This window comes from Polistes dominula, unplaced genomic scaffold (assembly GCF_049000335.1).
Source record: "Polistes dominula isolate Pdom_NZ unplaced genomic scaffold, Pdom_raw_medaka contig_26, whole genome shotgun sequence".
Lineage (NCBI taxonomy): Eukaryota > Metazoa > Arthropoda > Insecta > Hymenoptera > Vespidae > Polistes > Polistes dominula.
Genome location: NW_028300939.1, coordinates 1512024 through 1529238, shown reverse-complemented (window position 1 = coordinate 1529238; position 17215 = coordinate 1512024). Strand labels below are relative to the sequence as shown.

The 17215-nt window shown below is 32.9% G+C and overlaps 1 protein-coding gene across 2 annotated transcripts in view; it reads right to left on the bottom strand.

The window, feature by feature from the left end:
• Positions 1-628: 628 nt before the first annotated feature.
• Positions 629-17215, bottom strand: part of fax (failed axon connections) — a 51030-nt gene continuing 34443 nt past the window's right edge. The window contains exons 2-4 of one of the 2 annotated variants that reach the window (XM_015333622.2): positions 2582-2920; positions 1781-1933; positions 629-1591 (exon numbers count right to left, since the gene is read on the bottom strand). In XM_015333622.2, the coding sequence (XP_015189108.1) occupies positions 1229-1591; positions 1781-1933; positions 2582-2920 (855 nt within the window). In that variant the 3' untranslated portion in view covers positions 629-1228. The remainder of the gene's footprint in view (positions 1592-1780; positions 1934-2581; positions 2921-17215) is intronic. The other variant, XM_015333623.2, reaches the window with a different exon arrangement.

The window sequence follows — 17215 nt, the reverse complement described above, 5'->3', positions numbered from 1 at the left end:
ATATTATTATTATTATTATTATTATTATTATTATTATTATTATTATTATTATTATTATTATTATTATTATTATTAATTCCCCATACGTTTTCAATCATTCAAATTCAATGATGAATCATCATTCAGTAATTTTCATTCAACCATTTCATTTCCATGTCCAATCATATTCTCTCATACCTTTTTTCTGTGTCTTTTTATTAATTTTTTTTTTTTTTTTATCTTTCATTCGCATACATAGAGGGTGGGGAGTCGGGGGGAGGGAGGGAGGTGGTAAAGAAAAGGGACTCTTCTTTCCTCCAGATGAGTTTTTTTTTGTTTTTTTTTTGTTTTTTTTTTATAAAATATCCCTCCTCAGTGAGTGCGTGTCCCCCTTTAATAAAAGGGTGTGGTGTTGGTGTCCAAGATGAAATATGGCGATACACAAAAACGTTGTGATGATACGATCGAATAATAAAACGAAGATTATTTAACATTATACATGATTCTATTAATAATAATAATAATAATAATAATAATAATAATAATAATAATAATAATAATAATAATAATAATAATAATAATAATAATCTTATATACGTATAAGTAGAGAGCACTGGTTGATCATCAAACATTTTTTTTTAATTCTCTCTCTCTCTCTCTCTCTCTCTCTCTCTGTCACTCTTTCTTCTTCCACGCCCTACGACGCCCTTACCTTAATCTAACACTTGTCTACCATCATTTTCTCTTTCTCTTTGTTTCATAGTAATCTCTTGTCAGCATTGTAATTATAATCATTGTCAACCATTATCATCGTCATCGTCATCGTCAGTTCCTTCAAGGACACGCTTACGCATTCCTATCATTCCATTCATGCACACACACACACACACATACATACCTACATACATGCGTACATGCACTTCCCATGCATACAACATACACAAATACTTTCAAGAGACACATTCATACTCTACTCAAACATACAAGAGACTAATCATCACTCCCCTCTCCTCCCTCCTCCCCATCTCTTCTCAGACTCTCCCTTGTTCATCCATGAAGAAACAACAACACACCCTTTAATTATTATTCCTTCGTTTTTTTTTTCTTTTTCTTTTTTTTTTTCTTTTTTGAGAAATCCTTTTAGAACGTACGAACGATTTTTTAATTTCCATCAGCTCAAATCAACCACCATCAACCACCAACCCAATCAATCATCACCACCACCCGTTCAACACCCCCACACTACAGCTTATTTCCCATCCTTTTCTTTTTCTTTGTTCTCATCGACCTCCTTGTCCTTTTCCATTTCTTTTTCTTCTTTGTCAGCTTTTTCCTTGTCACCTTCCTTCTCCTCCTTCGATTCCTTGGATTCTTTAGCTTCTTCCTTGCCCTCCTTACCACCGTCCTCTTCTTTCTCAGGTTTGGGTAAGTGCGTGTTAATGTCCAAGGTTGAACAAATCTCGTCCCAATCGGGGAAGCATCGTTCTTTCATGCGTGAGCAATGGCCGACCAAATTAGGACAATTTTCTTGCATGTAATCCCTTAAGTTGTAGGACGTTTCTTTGTCGATGTAAAGAATTTGAGCTAGGTGGGCGAATGCTACAACGTCCAACTGTTTTGTTAAAAAAAAAAAAAAAAAAAAACAAAGGATATAAATTATTAACATTAATTAGAATAATAATTATTATTATTTATTTAGTTAGTTCGTTTTTTTTTGTTGATCGAAATTGAAGAATGATCAAGAAAAAAAAACAAATAATTGTATTAGAAATATTTTAAATAATTTTTCGAATAAACTTACCGTAGTCGGTTCGTCGCCAAAGAAGAAGGGCTTGTCAGCCAACATGTCAGATAAAACCTTTAAATCAGCACAACCAAATTGGGATACCTCTTCAGGTGTGTGCACGCCCATACCCTGAGCCTTGACTTTCCTCGCACCCTGTAATAAATCCCACTACATTTCACTACAGACAGTCGCGATTCTTTGTTATCTACATTGAATTCCATTGATAAATTGTCCTTCTAAAAAATTCTCTAATTTAAACCCTTTTATTGTTACAAACAATACCACACCACCCCCTCATCTCTTCATCCCTCTATCGCATTCAATCAAATTCAATGAGCAACAAAAAAACACACTCTTATCAAAAGAGTGATTTCCTTTTGTGAATTTTTCTTTTTTGCGAACAAGACGAAGATGAAGAGAGGTTTGAAGGGGGTGTAAGGGGGTACAGGAAAAGGGCCATTCAAAAGTCAACGTTTAATACAAATAGAAAACACTTACGAACATTCTAATGAATTATTTTTGTTTGTTATCAACCAATGTTTGTTTGTAATAAATTCTTTTACTTGTGTGTGTATATTTTTAATTTGTTTTTTTTTTATGACTTGAACACAAACAAAATTATTCTAATATTTTTTTAAGAAAGGGGGGGGGAAAGAAAGTAAACGTTAATTTCTAATTTCTAATTTCTAAAACATCAAATATGATTAAATATCACATGCTAAATAATTAAATATAATATTTACAAACGGACTATAAAATTGTATCAACAAAAAAATACAATACCGATGAAAATGGTGAATAATAATAATATCTTACCTTGCGACCGAACGTAAATTTAAAGAAGAAATTAAGTATTCCAGCAGGAATGCGTGTACCAAGGGCATGTTGCAAATTGACCTTGTATCCCTTCAATACCAAATCCATGTTCTTAGTACGCCAGCAAGCAACAGCCCAAACCAAATGATTTTCAATCATAGATATCATTGCATGAGAAACACTCCGTTGTTCTGATGTCAATGCTGCATCCAAATCCTTATCAAACTTAGAACTAAGTTCACGAAGGATTATCGTACTGTCAGCAATCTCTTCGCCATTTAATTCGACAAATGGTAATTGGCCTTTCTTCGAACGGAACTTCATCTTGTGATCCACATTCTGTAATCAAATTAGAAATAAACAAAATATTAATATTATTATTAATATTAATTTTAAACAAAAAAAATAGAAGAATATCTTAGAAAATCTTATCTTAATATATATAAATTACGTGTCACGTTGATTGTCTGCAATGGATTCCTAAACTACTGAACCGATTTAAAGAAAATTGTCCACACTGTGTGCAGTTTCATTCCACTTGAAAGATAGGATAGTTTATATCTCAATTTATAATCGCAATATTATTTGTTTATTAAAAAAGAATCATGGTAATTTCTGTTAATTCGATATAATTATGATAATAAATGTATAATACGAACATTAACAACGCATTATACTATTATACAGTTATTTTTAGAAACACATTGCAGGTGTCTTTCAGTTTATCCTTTTAAGATCCGATATCGATAGTTCGATAATCGATATCTCGAAGTTCGATATATCGATAGTTTGATATTTCGATAGTTCAAAAATCGATAGTTCGATAATCGATATATCGATAGTTCGATAATCGATATATCGATAGTTCGATAATCGATAGTTCGATAATCGATATATCGAAGTTCGATAATCGATATCTCGAAGTTCGATATATCGATAGTTCAATAATCGATATATCGAAGTTCGATAATCGATATCTCGAAGTTCGATATATCGATTATCGAACTATCGATATATCGAACTTCGAGATATCGATTATCGAACTATCGATATATCGATTATCGAACTATCGATATATCGAGCTTCGATATATCGATTATCGAAATATCGATATATCGAACTTCGATATATCGTTTATCGAACTTCGATATATCGATTATCGAACTATCGATATATCGAACTTCGATATATCGATTATCGAACTATCGATATATCGAACTTCGATATATCGATTATCGAACTATCGATATATCGAACTTCGATATATCGATTATCGAACTATCGATATATCGAACTTCGAGATATCGATTATCGAGATATCGATTATCGAACTATCGATAATCGAACTTCGATATATCGATTATCGAACTATCGATATATCGAACTTCGATATATCGATTATCGAACTTCGATATATCGATTATCGAACTATCGATATATCGAACTTCGAGATATCGATTATCGAACTATCGATATATCGAACTTCGATATATCGATTATCGAACTTCGATATATCGATTATCGAACTATCGATATATCGAACTTCGATATATCGATAATCGAACTTCGATATATCGATTATCCAACTATCGATATATCGAACTTCGAGATATCGATTATCGAACTATCGATATATCGAACTTCGATATATCGATTATCGAACTATCGATATATCGAACTTCGATATATCGATATATCGAACTTCGATATATCGATTATCGAACTATCGATATATCGAACTTCGATATATCGATTATCGAACTATCGATATATCGAACTTCGAGATATCGATTATCGAACTATCGATATATCGAACTTCGATATATCGATAATCGAACTTCGATATATCGATTATCGAACTATCGATATATCGAACTTCGATATATCGATTATCGAACTATCGATATATCGATTATCGAACTATCGATATATCGATTATCGAACTATCGATTATCGAACTTCGATATATCGATTATCGAACTATCGATATATCGAACTTCGAGATATCGATTATCGAACTATCGATATATCGAACTTCGATATATCGATTATCGAACTATCGATATATCGAACTTCGATATATCGATAATCGAACTTCGATATATCGATTATCGAACTATCGATACATCGAACTGCGAGATATCGATTATCGAAATATCGATATATCGAACTTCGATATATCGATTATCGAACTATCGATTATCGAACTATCGATATATCGAACTTCGATATATCGATTATCGAACTATCGATATATCGAACTTCGAGATATCGATTATCGAACTATCGATATATCGAACTTCGATATATCGATAATCGAACTTCGATATATCGATTATCGAACTATCGATATATCGAACTTCGATATATCGATTATCGAACTTCGATATATCGATTATCGAACTATCGATATATCGAACTTCGAGATATCGATTATCGAACTATCGATATATCGAACTTCGAGATATCGATTATCGAGATATCGATTATCGAACTATCGATAATCGAACTTCGATATATCGATTATCGAACTATCGATATATCGAACTTCGATATATCGATTATCGAACTTCGATATATCGATTATCGAACTATCGATATATCGAACTTCGAGATATCGATTATCGAACTATCGATATATCGAACTTCGATATATCGATTATCGAACTTCGATATATCGATTATCGAACTATCGATATATCGAACTTCGATATATCGATAATCGAACTTCGATATATCGATTATCGAACTATCGATATATCGAACTTCGAGATATCGATTATCGAACTATCGATATATCGAACTTCGATATATCGATTATCGAACTATCGATATATCGAACTTCGATATATCGATATATCGAACTTCGATATATCGATTATCGAACTATCGATATATCGAACTTCGATATATCGATTATCGAACTATCGATATATCGAACTTCGAGATATCGATTATCGAACTATCGATATATCGAACTTCGATATATCGATAATCGAACTTCGATATATCGATTATCGAACTATCGATATATCGAACTTCGATATATCGATTATCGAACTATCGATATATCGATTATCGAACTATCGATTATCGAACTTCGATATATCGATTATCGAACTATCGATATATCGAACTTCGAGATATCGATTATCGAACTATCGATATATCGAACTTCGATATATCGATTATCGAACTATCGATATATCGAACTTCGATATATCGATAATCGAACTTCGATATATCGATTATCGAACTATCGATACATCGAACTGCGAGATATCGATTATCGAAATATCGATATATCGAACTTCGATATATCGATTATCGAACTATCGATTATCGAACTATCGATATATCGAACTTCGATATATCGATTATCGAACTATCGATATATCGAACTTCGAGATATCGATTATCGAACTATCGATATATCGAACTTCGATATATCGATAATCGAACTTCGATATATCGATTATCGAACTATCGATATATCGAACTTCGATATATCGATTATCGAACTTCGATATATCGATTATCGAACTATCGATATATCGAACTTCGAGATATCGATTATCGAACTATCGATATATCGAACTTCGATATATCGATTATCGAACTTCGATATATCGATTATCGAACTTCGATATATCGATTATCGAACTATCGATATATCGAACTTCGATATATCGATTATCGAACTATCGATATATCGATCTTCGATGTATCGATTATCGAACTATCGATATATCGAACTTCAATATATCGATTATCGAACTTCGATATATCGATTATCGAACTATCGATATATCGAACTTCAATATATCGATTATCGAACTTCGATATATCGATTATCGAACTATCGATATATCGATCTTCGATGTATCGATTATCGATCTATCGATATATATAAGTTCGATAGATCGATAGATCGAAGTCCTAAACCAATCTAGCATATTATTTTTTCTTTATATATTAGTATAAAGAAGTTTTTTTTTTAGAATAGAACTAACTTCCGGAAAAAGGAAGGATGTATAAGATGTTTATATAGTTGGTGTTGTAGGATTGATTGGTAAAAAAAAGTATAAATGGAATAAGAAAATGAACAGGAGCATACCAATCTATCTATCTATATCCTATTTACAACACTACTCCTTTTGATGAATTCTAAGAATGGGCATCGTGTTGCATCAGCAACGATGCTGACACTACTCAACTTCTCAACCTGTAACACTCAACTCGACTATAAAACTAAGATAAAACTAAGTTTTAAAGTTCTTCTTTTTCTCGTTTAAACTTGACGGAACGAAAAGAAAGTCTTATGCATTTCATGCACGTTTAACTTTATAAATAGAAATGTAAATCTTCCATAAAGCTCATTTTATGGAGCTGCACCATCACCACCACCACCCTTTTTCCCTTTTCCTATTACTTTTTGGTCTATATCATTTTTCCAAATTTATCTAACTGTATATTTATTGATACAAAATATTGTTGTATTTAAATAATAATAATAATAATAAGATCAACTATAATGATAAAAACAAAATCCAAAACCAAAACAAATATTTTAAAGATCATTTTAAGTGTATCATAGTACAACCCTTGCCCTTCTATTCTACTTTATTCATCGTATGGCATGTCAGTAAAAGATTCAGACAGGATTAAATAGGGGGAAAAAAAAGAAAGTCAAATAAGAGAGACAAATACCACCCCATCATATCCCCCTATTACATTCTATTAGACACCACACTAGCCGTGAACAACCTTTCGAAAACTTAGAAAGATCGCTTTATCGACGTCCGCCCTCCTACCCCTTCTACCCATCCGCCCTTTTACTAGGAGAAAAGCTTTATCGATCGTTAAAAAAAAAGGGGGAAGTTTCAGTTCCCCTTTTCCCCATCCCACCACCCCCATATATCCCTCTTTTTCATTCTATTTTCTTTCTCCATTCGACCGACATAAAACCTTTACGCGTATCACGGTTTTGAAGCCCACAGGACGCGCGTTCTACTACAATTCTCACACGTGTCTCCATTTTCTTTTTTTTTTGTATTTTTCCTTTTCCTTTTCCTTCTACAACCACCATCTCATCTACCACCCCCTGGTTTCTCTCTTTAGTCAGTCAGAAAGGCAAAATCTAACACACACGGATCGGTTTTTATGTTAGATGCGTGAAACCCAGCCCCACCCTTGGATGCTGTGACATGTAAATTCGTGTACATGTGTGTGTGTGTGTGTGTGTGTGTGTATCTGTGGGTGTGTATATGTTATGTGTACCTATAGTACACTAACACGATCAAATTGAGAGAGTATGTATGCATATATGTATGTGATACTATATAGATATATATCCCCAATGATTTTATGTATATTGGTTGTGTCAGGGTTTGGTGTAGATGAAAGTAATATGTGGTTGTAGTGGTGATAATGGCGATGATGATGGAGTCGAACGACTCTCCCGAGGTGCGATGCGTCTCTCTCTTTCTGTCGTTTTCATGTTTTTTTTTTCTCATGTTGGCTTCTCTCTCTCTCTCTCTCTTTTGCAATGGCGTGTGTACCAGCAGTCAGCAACGGTGTCGACGAATAACAGTCGTCGGGTGGGGTTGAATAAACGGCGAACGAGTAAGACGCGTGCGCGCGTGCATAAACGAGAAAGAATCTGTGTATATGTGTGTGTGTGTGTGTGTGTAAGAAAGAGAGAGAGAAGGGGGAGGAAGGGGGTTGAACGAAGTCGACTGGTTAAGGGGAACAAGAAAGGCGCACGGAAATAAAAGGGGAGGGAAGAAAAAGAGAGAGAAAAATCAGTACAGTCATGTGGGTATTATTTTCTTCAATATCGAAGGGGGTGGTGGTAGTATGGGGGTGGTTGAGGAATACTTTTGTAAAAAGGAAAATATGGAAACAAAAATTGTTCCAACCCCGTTTTATTTGTGAGTTTTTTTACGAAAACATTGCAAATGTTATTTTCACACACAAAGAAAGATAGAAAGAGATATAGAATAGAAATTTATTTATTAATATTATTTAATTGTTTTTAACAATAAATATTTCATTAAGTTTTAGCAGATATTTTAGGGGGAATATTTTTTATTTTAGAAAAAAAATGTTTCTTTGTAAAAAAAAAAGAAAAGGGGTGGGAAATGATGGAACCGACCCCCATCATATAAAAGACGATACTTTACAGTTTTTCTTTTTTTTTTTTATTCTTTTATTTGTTCTTTTTTGTTTTCTTTTTTTTCTTCTTGAATTTTCTAGTTTTCTCTCATTCTGTCTCTTTTCAATCGGTTATGTTCTTTTATATATGAAAAAAGATCGACGAAGACGAAGTTTCCCCATGAATACCATCGTAGATGGCTTCGAGGCAACCAACCAACCCCCTTTTGCCAAGATAAATGTAAGAAAATGGAAAGGAGAAAAAGTTAAGGGAAAATACAAGAAGAAGAAGAAGAAGAGAAAAGGTTCTTTCACCTGTCGACCGTACCCTTACCCTTACTCTTCCCTTTTCCTCCCTTTTCTTAAAAAAGAAAAATGCTTGGAATAAAGAAAATGCCCTCGGGAAAAACGATCCTAACGATACTCTCTCTCTCTCTATCTCTTTCTTTAGTGTCTCTGTGTGTGTGCATTTGTCTCTTTCACTATATAAAAAAAAAATAGAACGCATTCCATTCTACATTTTATCATCCCTCAAACATCCATAAACATCAGCGAGTAATCAGAAAGTAGTCAGCAATAACAATAACAACAACAAACCATCCACAATTTTCAGTCAGCAACCCACCCAAAAGTTTTAGTCAGAAACAACGAACCACTCACAATTTTCAGTCAGCAACCCACCCACAATTTTCAGTCAGCAACTAACAACAAACCATCTACAATTTTCAGTCAGCAACAACAACAAATCATCTACAATTTTCAGTCAGCAACTACAACAAATCATCCACGATTTTCAGTTAGCAACCTATCCACAATTTTCAGTTAGCAACCCACCCACAATTTTCAGTTAGCAACCCACCCACAATTTTCAGTCAGCATCTCACCCTTACCCTTACCCTTACCCCCTTTCTCTCTCGTACCATATTCAGTCGTTATCTTACGAGAATCAACCCCTATCTTTCTCTCTGAAGAGCCATCTTACCCCAACCATAAATTACACTCTCTCTGATGTCTTCCTATCTCTTTCATTTTCACAATTTTAAGAAAGTAGATGAATGGTAGAAAGGGAGGGGTAACACGTGATCCTTACATCAGTAATAGCAATACAGTAATAGTAATAATAATAGTAGTAGGGGGTAGGAATAGTAATTGCAATAGTAATATAGTAAAATAAAAGTAAATAAGGGTAAAAAAAATCATAAGATGAGAAAAATGTTTCGTGGACCTCGCCTTTTTGACTAAAATGAGAATAACTCGAGTAAGCATCCTACCTATCTCCCTCTCTCTCTCTCTCTCTCTCTCTCTCATACAAGTTTGTATATATATATATATATATATATACATACATGTATATATACATGAGAAAAAAGGGGAAGCTATGGAAAGTAGGAGAAAGAGAGAAGAAAAGATAAATATAGTAGGAACGCGTGCAGCAAGTAAAAGAGAAAGATAGAAAGAGAGAGAGAGAGAGAGAGAGTAAGGGTGGTTAGGTGGGTGGAAGGGAGAAGAAACGTGCAGAGGACGATGAACTCTCTCGCGGTAGGCAGCAGCAGCAGCTTCCGTTGCTTGGCAACGTACATCCCCCCTCTCTTTCCTCTCTCTTCTCTTCTCTCGCACAAATACACCCATCCACATATACACACATATTCACAGACACATATATATATACAATCAGTATGGTATACTGCACACATTGAAAGGATAAATCTATTGGTGTAATAGTAGTAGTAGAAGATCGGTAGCAGTGTATATATCCTCTTATCTGTATTCGTAAACACATGTGTGTGTGTATGTGGGTGTATGTGGATGTGTGTGTAATATAATGGTAGTGGTAGTTAGAGTGTACTGCTGCTGCTGCTACCGGTGGTGTGGTTCGCATCGTTGTCATCGTCGTCGTAGTCGTCAGTTTGTACGCTGGTATTGATCGTCGAGATGCTGCCCTAAGCTCTCTCTCTCTCTCTCTCTCTCTCTCTCTACTCTCATGGTTTCTCTCTTACTCTCATGAAACTTCAGTAGAGAGAATGGAACAGAGAGTGGCGGCAACAGCTTCCCTAAAGGAGCTCATACAACACGGATCAGCCGGCCGAAAACGAAAGCGTTTCGTTACGTTTAAATGCACTAAATACTAATCTGTATTGAATAGCAAAAAAATCTTTTTGTTTCTATCATTATTATTATTATTATTATTATAATTATTGTTATTGTTATTTTTGATTTTTTTTTTTTGAAATTACAAGTTTTTAGCTGGTTTGGTTTGGTTTTGGTAAAACGTGTCACAAACTTATTTAGGATTACTTCTACATTGAATCTTTTTATTAGGGTACATCCAAAAAGATTCGTGTGTATTTTTGTTATTAATATTTTCAAAATTTATCAATATTTTACAGTAAAAAAAAAAAACATTAGTACAATTCAATTACATTGATCAGAGTTTTGTGAAATCATTTGTAACGTAATGTAAAACGCTTTACGAATCTTTTTGAGGGTTATTGGGGGGTTAGTTCTAAATAGTTTTGACTTTTGGATAACACTTTTAGATTGTTTTTAAAAAGTTTTGTTTTAAAAGTGTTTTTAACATCCTAGTTTAGAGATTTGAACTTTGATTTATTTCTTCTTCTTCTTCTTCTTGTTCTTTTTTTTTTTCTTTTTAGATGATAAACTTTAGAGTATTCGTTTTACGAAGATTACGATAATTACGAAACTAATTTCGAAATGATTTTTGATATACATTTGTATATATAATTCTTGTTTTTTTTTTTTTTAATATGAAATAAACTAGATAACAGTGATGTATCATAAATCATCTTTAATATCGTTTACAATCCTACGCATTTAGAAATGAAGCTTCGTGATTTCTCAGCAACATTACGCGAACGAACAAATGAATGAACACGAACGAGTCTGATTCCATTTGGGAGGAGTTGGTCAATCGTTAACTGACTTAAAAAAAAGAAGACAAAAAAAGAAAAAGAGAAATAAGAGAAGTAGATGAACGATTCATCCATCCATCCATCCATCCATCCATCCGTTCATTCATTCGTTCATTCATTCGTTTATCGGTGATGCTCGTTAAGCATCAAACTGAACGTGAATGCTGACAATGTTTTCATACATACTAATTTACCAGTAAAACACATGATTTATGCAACCATGCAATTTATGCAATCATGCAATATAGAAACCCATGTATTATTTAGTTTATTATTATTATTATTATATTATTTATAATAATATATATATATAATATAACATAAATTTTACACATACGTGTGTGTTTAAGCAAATTAATAATAATATAATATAATTGTTTTAATTTAAAACAGAATCAAATTCCTGTAAATAAATCAACATAAATATAATAATAATAATAATAAATCTTAATGTTAATAAATAAAAAATTAATTGTTATATTATATTAAACTATTTTACAGAACCTATTTTACAGATTTATCAAATTATCAAATATTATATTTATTATTAAAGTAATAGTTGAATAATAAAACTGTGCTATTTATTGTTTGCTATTACTGGTGCTGTTGACTCGGTTTCCCATAATCGTACGGGGAACTTAGTAATCCCCTCTTTGGTATCAACTATGTTAGGTTTCATAGTTTTAAGCCGGATCATGGCTACCCACCCTGTAGTAACTCAATGAATGCCATTGCCCGGATAATTTCATATACTTTGACGTTCTCTCTTTAAACATATACTACTACTACTACTACTACTACTACTACTACTACTACTACTACTAACACATTTACAATTATCCTACCTACCTACCTATCTACCTACTGATAAGATTGATACACATACAATGATTACGTTTAATCAATTAAATGATTAACAAATTTTATAACATGTCGCAAAATTGTGACAATTATACTAACTTTGATCAATTATCTTTCCCTTTACACACCTCTCAAGGTTACAATTGAACATTTTACAAAATTTAAATTACTAATTATTAAAAAAAAATACTGAAATTATTCCCCAATAAGAATTAAAATACCAAATCAATTATATTGATCATAGTTAGAGTTCAACACTCATTGACTGTCAACTTGTGCAAATTGTTTTGCTGCAATTTGTGATTAATTATAAATAAATTGATGTGCATAAAATGAGATATACATATACATATAAGAAACGATGATGAAGTTAATCAATTGCAAAGAGGCACACGCACAAAGTGGCAATAGTAGTCAGTAGTCTGCTACCACTCGAGAAATGGATTGTAGTAGACAACGAGATTCGAGTTCCGTCTTTCGTTATCTTTCACGACGTGGGACGATGACCAACCATCATCATCATCATCATGATTATCATGATCATCATCATCATCATCATCATCATCCTGATCATTCTCCTCCACCTCCTCTTTTAGACCAGTCCAACCACCAGCAATCCAACAATCCAACAAACTCTCTCTCACTCTCTCTCATTCTAGTACACCATACACACACACAAAGACACATATAGGGGGGTCTTGTTCTTGTTCTCGCGCATAATGCGAATCTGAAAAGCCTATGAATCTAAATTGCGTGTGGAAGAAGAAAATTGGACCGACTGTACGAGTGTACACGAATGAACAACCAACCAACCAACCAACCCAACCAACCCAACCAACTCAACCCAACCGACAGACATCCTCCTCCTCCTCCTCCTCCTCTTCCCATAGTCCATGATGCCTGCCTGCCTGCCTGCCGTCATTAAACTCTAGTCTGACTTCCTTCTCCTTACCCTCGCTCCGAATTCCGATCCAGCAATCATGCGATTAAATTTTAACGTGGGTTTATATATAGTCGAGGGTTACATATATATATGTATATATATATATATGTACATTGATAGACCTTTCTTGTGATTTAAATGAACGTTCAGAAGAATCAACACACAAGTATGCTGATGATTAGGGTTTCTTTCTATTCTATTGGGTTGTACGGAAAGTTCGTGCCGATTTTCGATAGATGGCATTAAAGTTATTTTGCTAAAAAAAAACCTGAAAAGTTCTCAAATGCGAAATTTTAAAATTATTATATTATTATATTTATTTTTTATTATTATATATTATTATATTTATTTTTATAATTATATATATATTTATATAATTATTAATATATAGTTATATTTATTATTTTATAAATATAGATGGCATTAAAGTTATTTGCTAAAAAACCTGAAAAGTTCTCAAATGCAAAATTTTAAAATTATTATATTATTATATTTATTATATATTATTATATATATATATATATTAATATAATTATTAATATATATAGTTATATTTATTATTTAATAAATATATAACAAAAAGAAATAAAAAAAAACTTAAATGGGATTGCATTTCAATCTTTCGTGAAAATTGACACGAACTTTCAAGACAACCCATTTACAATATTATTTTTCTTTGTCTTTTGTTCATTCGTATTTTTTATTATTTTCTATTTGTATTTATGCATTCCCCTACCCCCACTCTCTCTCTCTCTCTGATTCTTCTAACATAGAGTCTTTTATACATATGTGTTAATCATAGGGAATGTCAGTTTCTTCATTGTTCGTTGTTGTTGTATTCTCTTCATGTTTCACACTCGTACAATGCAATGTGCAATGTGCAATGAGGATGAGGATGAGGATGAGGACAAGGACAGTTGGGTGTACCGATGCATTCGTGAGTATGAATGACAAACAAGAGTTGAGTGATGTTAAGTTAAAAGAGAGAAGGGAGGAAATGAGTGAGAGGATGTACCTTTAAATTCTGTTCGTGGGAACGTCATGTTCTGTCAAAAGTTAAACCGATAAATCCCATGTACTAAGTACACATCTTTTTTTAAATATTTGTTCACTTTCTCATTCTCCTCATCTTCATACAAATTCGAATTTATTTAGGTCTATCAGAAAAGTTGTGTCCATTCTTAGAATAAAATAAAATAAATTGATTAAAGTTATTCATAATTATTACACAATGTTTAAATTAAATGATCTTGTTTACAAGTATATAACATAGTACATAATAAAAGTTATACATGTATATATGTATGTAATACATGAACGTACAATATAAACTATATATATATACTTAAAATGAGGAAGGGAAGAGGGTGGTGGGTAGGTGGGATATGGGGGTGGGGATTGAATGGTTTAAATATGCAAGCTATGCTTCGCATGGGAAGCATTATGGAGAGAAAATCGATATAATTCAATATGCGTGTACACGGATCTATATTCGCAAGTCCACGATTATTATACAATCACGAACACGTACTATATATATATATATATACGACGTTCTATATTTATTGTGCACAAGTGTGCATAATAATTGAGGATAAGAGAGTGAGAGAGATAGAGAGAGAGAGAGAGAGATAAATTGTAGGAATATTTTGCACGCCTGCACGTTTCAATGATTTCACCCAAAGATGAACGAAGTATTATAATCTATATACGTGCATGTATGTATGCATGTATGTATGTATGTATGCATGCATGCATTCGTACGTGCGTGTATTAATTAATACATGTGTTTAATTCAATGATTATGATAAAAATATTTCAAGAAATGATTACCCTTTTATTTTATTTTATTTTATTTTTTTTTTCAACTGACACCCACTCAATCATCCCATCAAAACCCACCCTCCCCCTCAACAAATAGAAAAATAAAAATAAAAATTGTGAACACGTTGAGCACCACGTCAGTCATCGGTGGCTGACACTGTAAACTTTCCGTTTAAGCCGCGTCCATCACTGGTAACTGACACATTCAACTATTTTTTTCAATACAAAGTAACACCTGTAACCTAATGGGAATTTTCCTAAGAATTCGCGTGGCGTTCAACGTGTTAATTACGATAAACGAGTATACATATATGTGTATATGTAGATATATATATATACGTGTGAACACAAGACAACATTGATGCAACCTTATTCAGAAATCGTTAGCTAAGGTCTCTATCAAGAAAAGAAACACGTGACACGACGATGATGAAGAAGAGAGTATGTTATCAATCAATTATGTTTTAAGAATGTATGGTTACCTACCACCATCATCATCATCATCATCATCATCATCACGCTATCTGATGGCTAAATTCAAAATTAGAGTAGATAGGTCGAATTGCTACGTCACGTGGTGGGATCACTGGCACTTGAAAATACGCTATCTGGTGGTTAAATTCAAAATTAGAGTAGATAGGTCGAAATATGTATGCTACGCCACACCCCTTGCCAAAGATCCCAATAGACAAATGAAATTTGACATTGTAATAATTGCCAATATAATAAAGACAAAAATGTCAATTTTGTCTACGAAAAAATTAGTCACAATGATCGAAGTGGATTTGTGCATTTTTAGAAATATTTTAATGAGTCTAGAAGAAAAAATATTATAATTAGAATACACAGTTAAAGAGACCGGATATCACGGTATATCACACACATCCTCTCTCAACTTATCCAATCAGCATTAAACTCTCGAGATACACCGTTAATCCATGGAAGAAAAAAAAAGAAACTAGTGTTAGCTAATCGATATGCAAGCGTGTCTAGTTGTTGTCCATACATTGCATAATATGGCAAACGGATGAAAAAAAAAAAAAAAAAGTAAAAAAAGAACGCAGGAAACGCGAACTAGTATTTTATTTTTATTTTTATTTCCTTGTCAACTTCCTCAAGCCACCACCACTACCACCCCCTGTGTGTTTCCTTTCAAACACAACCATGGGGCTTTTTTTTCTTTTCCTTTTTTGTCAGCATAAGTGCAAAGAAATAGAATGAAAGATTGGGATGGGGGAGTGGGGGTAAGTGTTGGTGGTGCTGGCAGTGGTGGTGGGGGAAATAATTGTAGATTACATTAAAGATCAATTAATTTTGCTGCATATACTGCACAATACTAAATAAATAAATATATATAAAATATTTTTTTAGATTATATAATAATATATATATAAAAATGTAGATTACGTTTGTTCCTAACCTCTAATCTTCAAAAATACTTCATCGATTGTCTTGAAATTTGAACACAACGTTGCATTTGCATACAACTAGTTAATTTACTTTAAAAATAATGAATTAATTAAAAAAAAAAAAGATACATGTAAGATCAGTGCCATCTGTTGGTCATAGATTTCGATAAATGCTCGAAACATTTGAACATAACCTAAACCTTTATCACATGAGCCACAAGTAAATCATGTGTGCATCACACTTCGTGTGTGCATTCATAAGTAGGTACAGTTTGCACAACATAGAAGACAAGTTTTCTTGGCACGATGCCAATAGTATGAGATAAAAAAAGAAAGAAATAAAGAGAGAGAGAGAGAGAGAGAGAGAGAGAGAGAGAGAGATGTAGAGTACTTAACTTTGATGCACCACCACACACACACACACACACACACAACATGGTAAAAATGCATTTCAAGTGTTTTTACAATAACACATCTTCTATGTATGATCCTTAGCATCGATTGTGTTTAT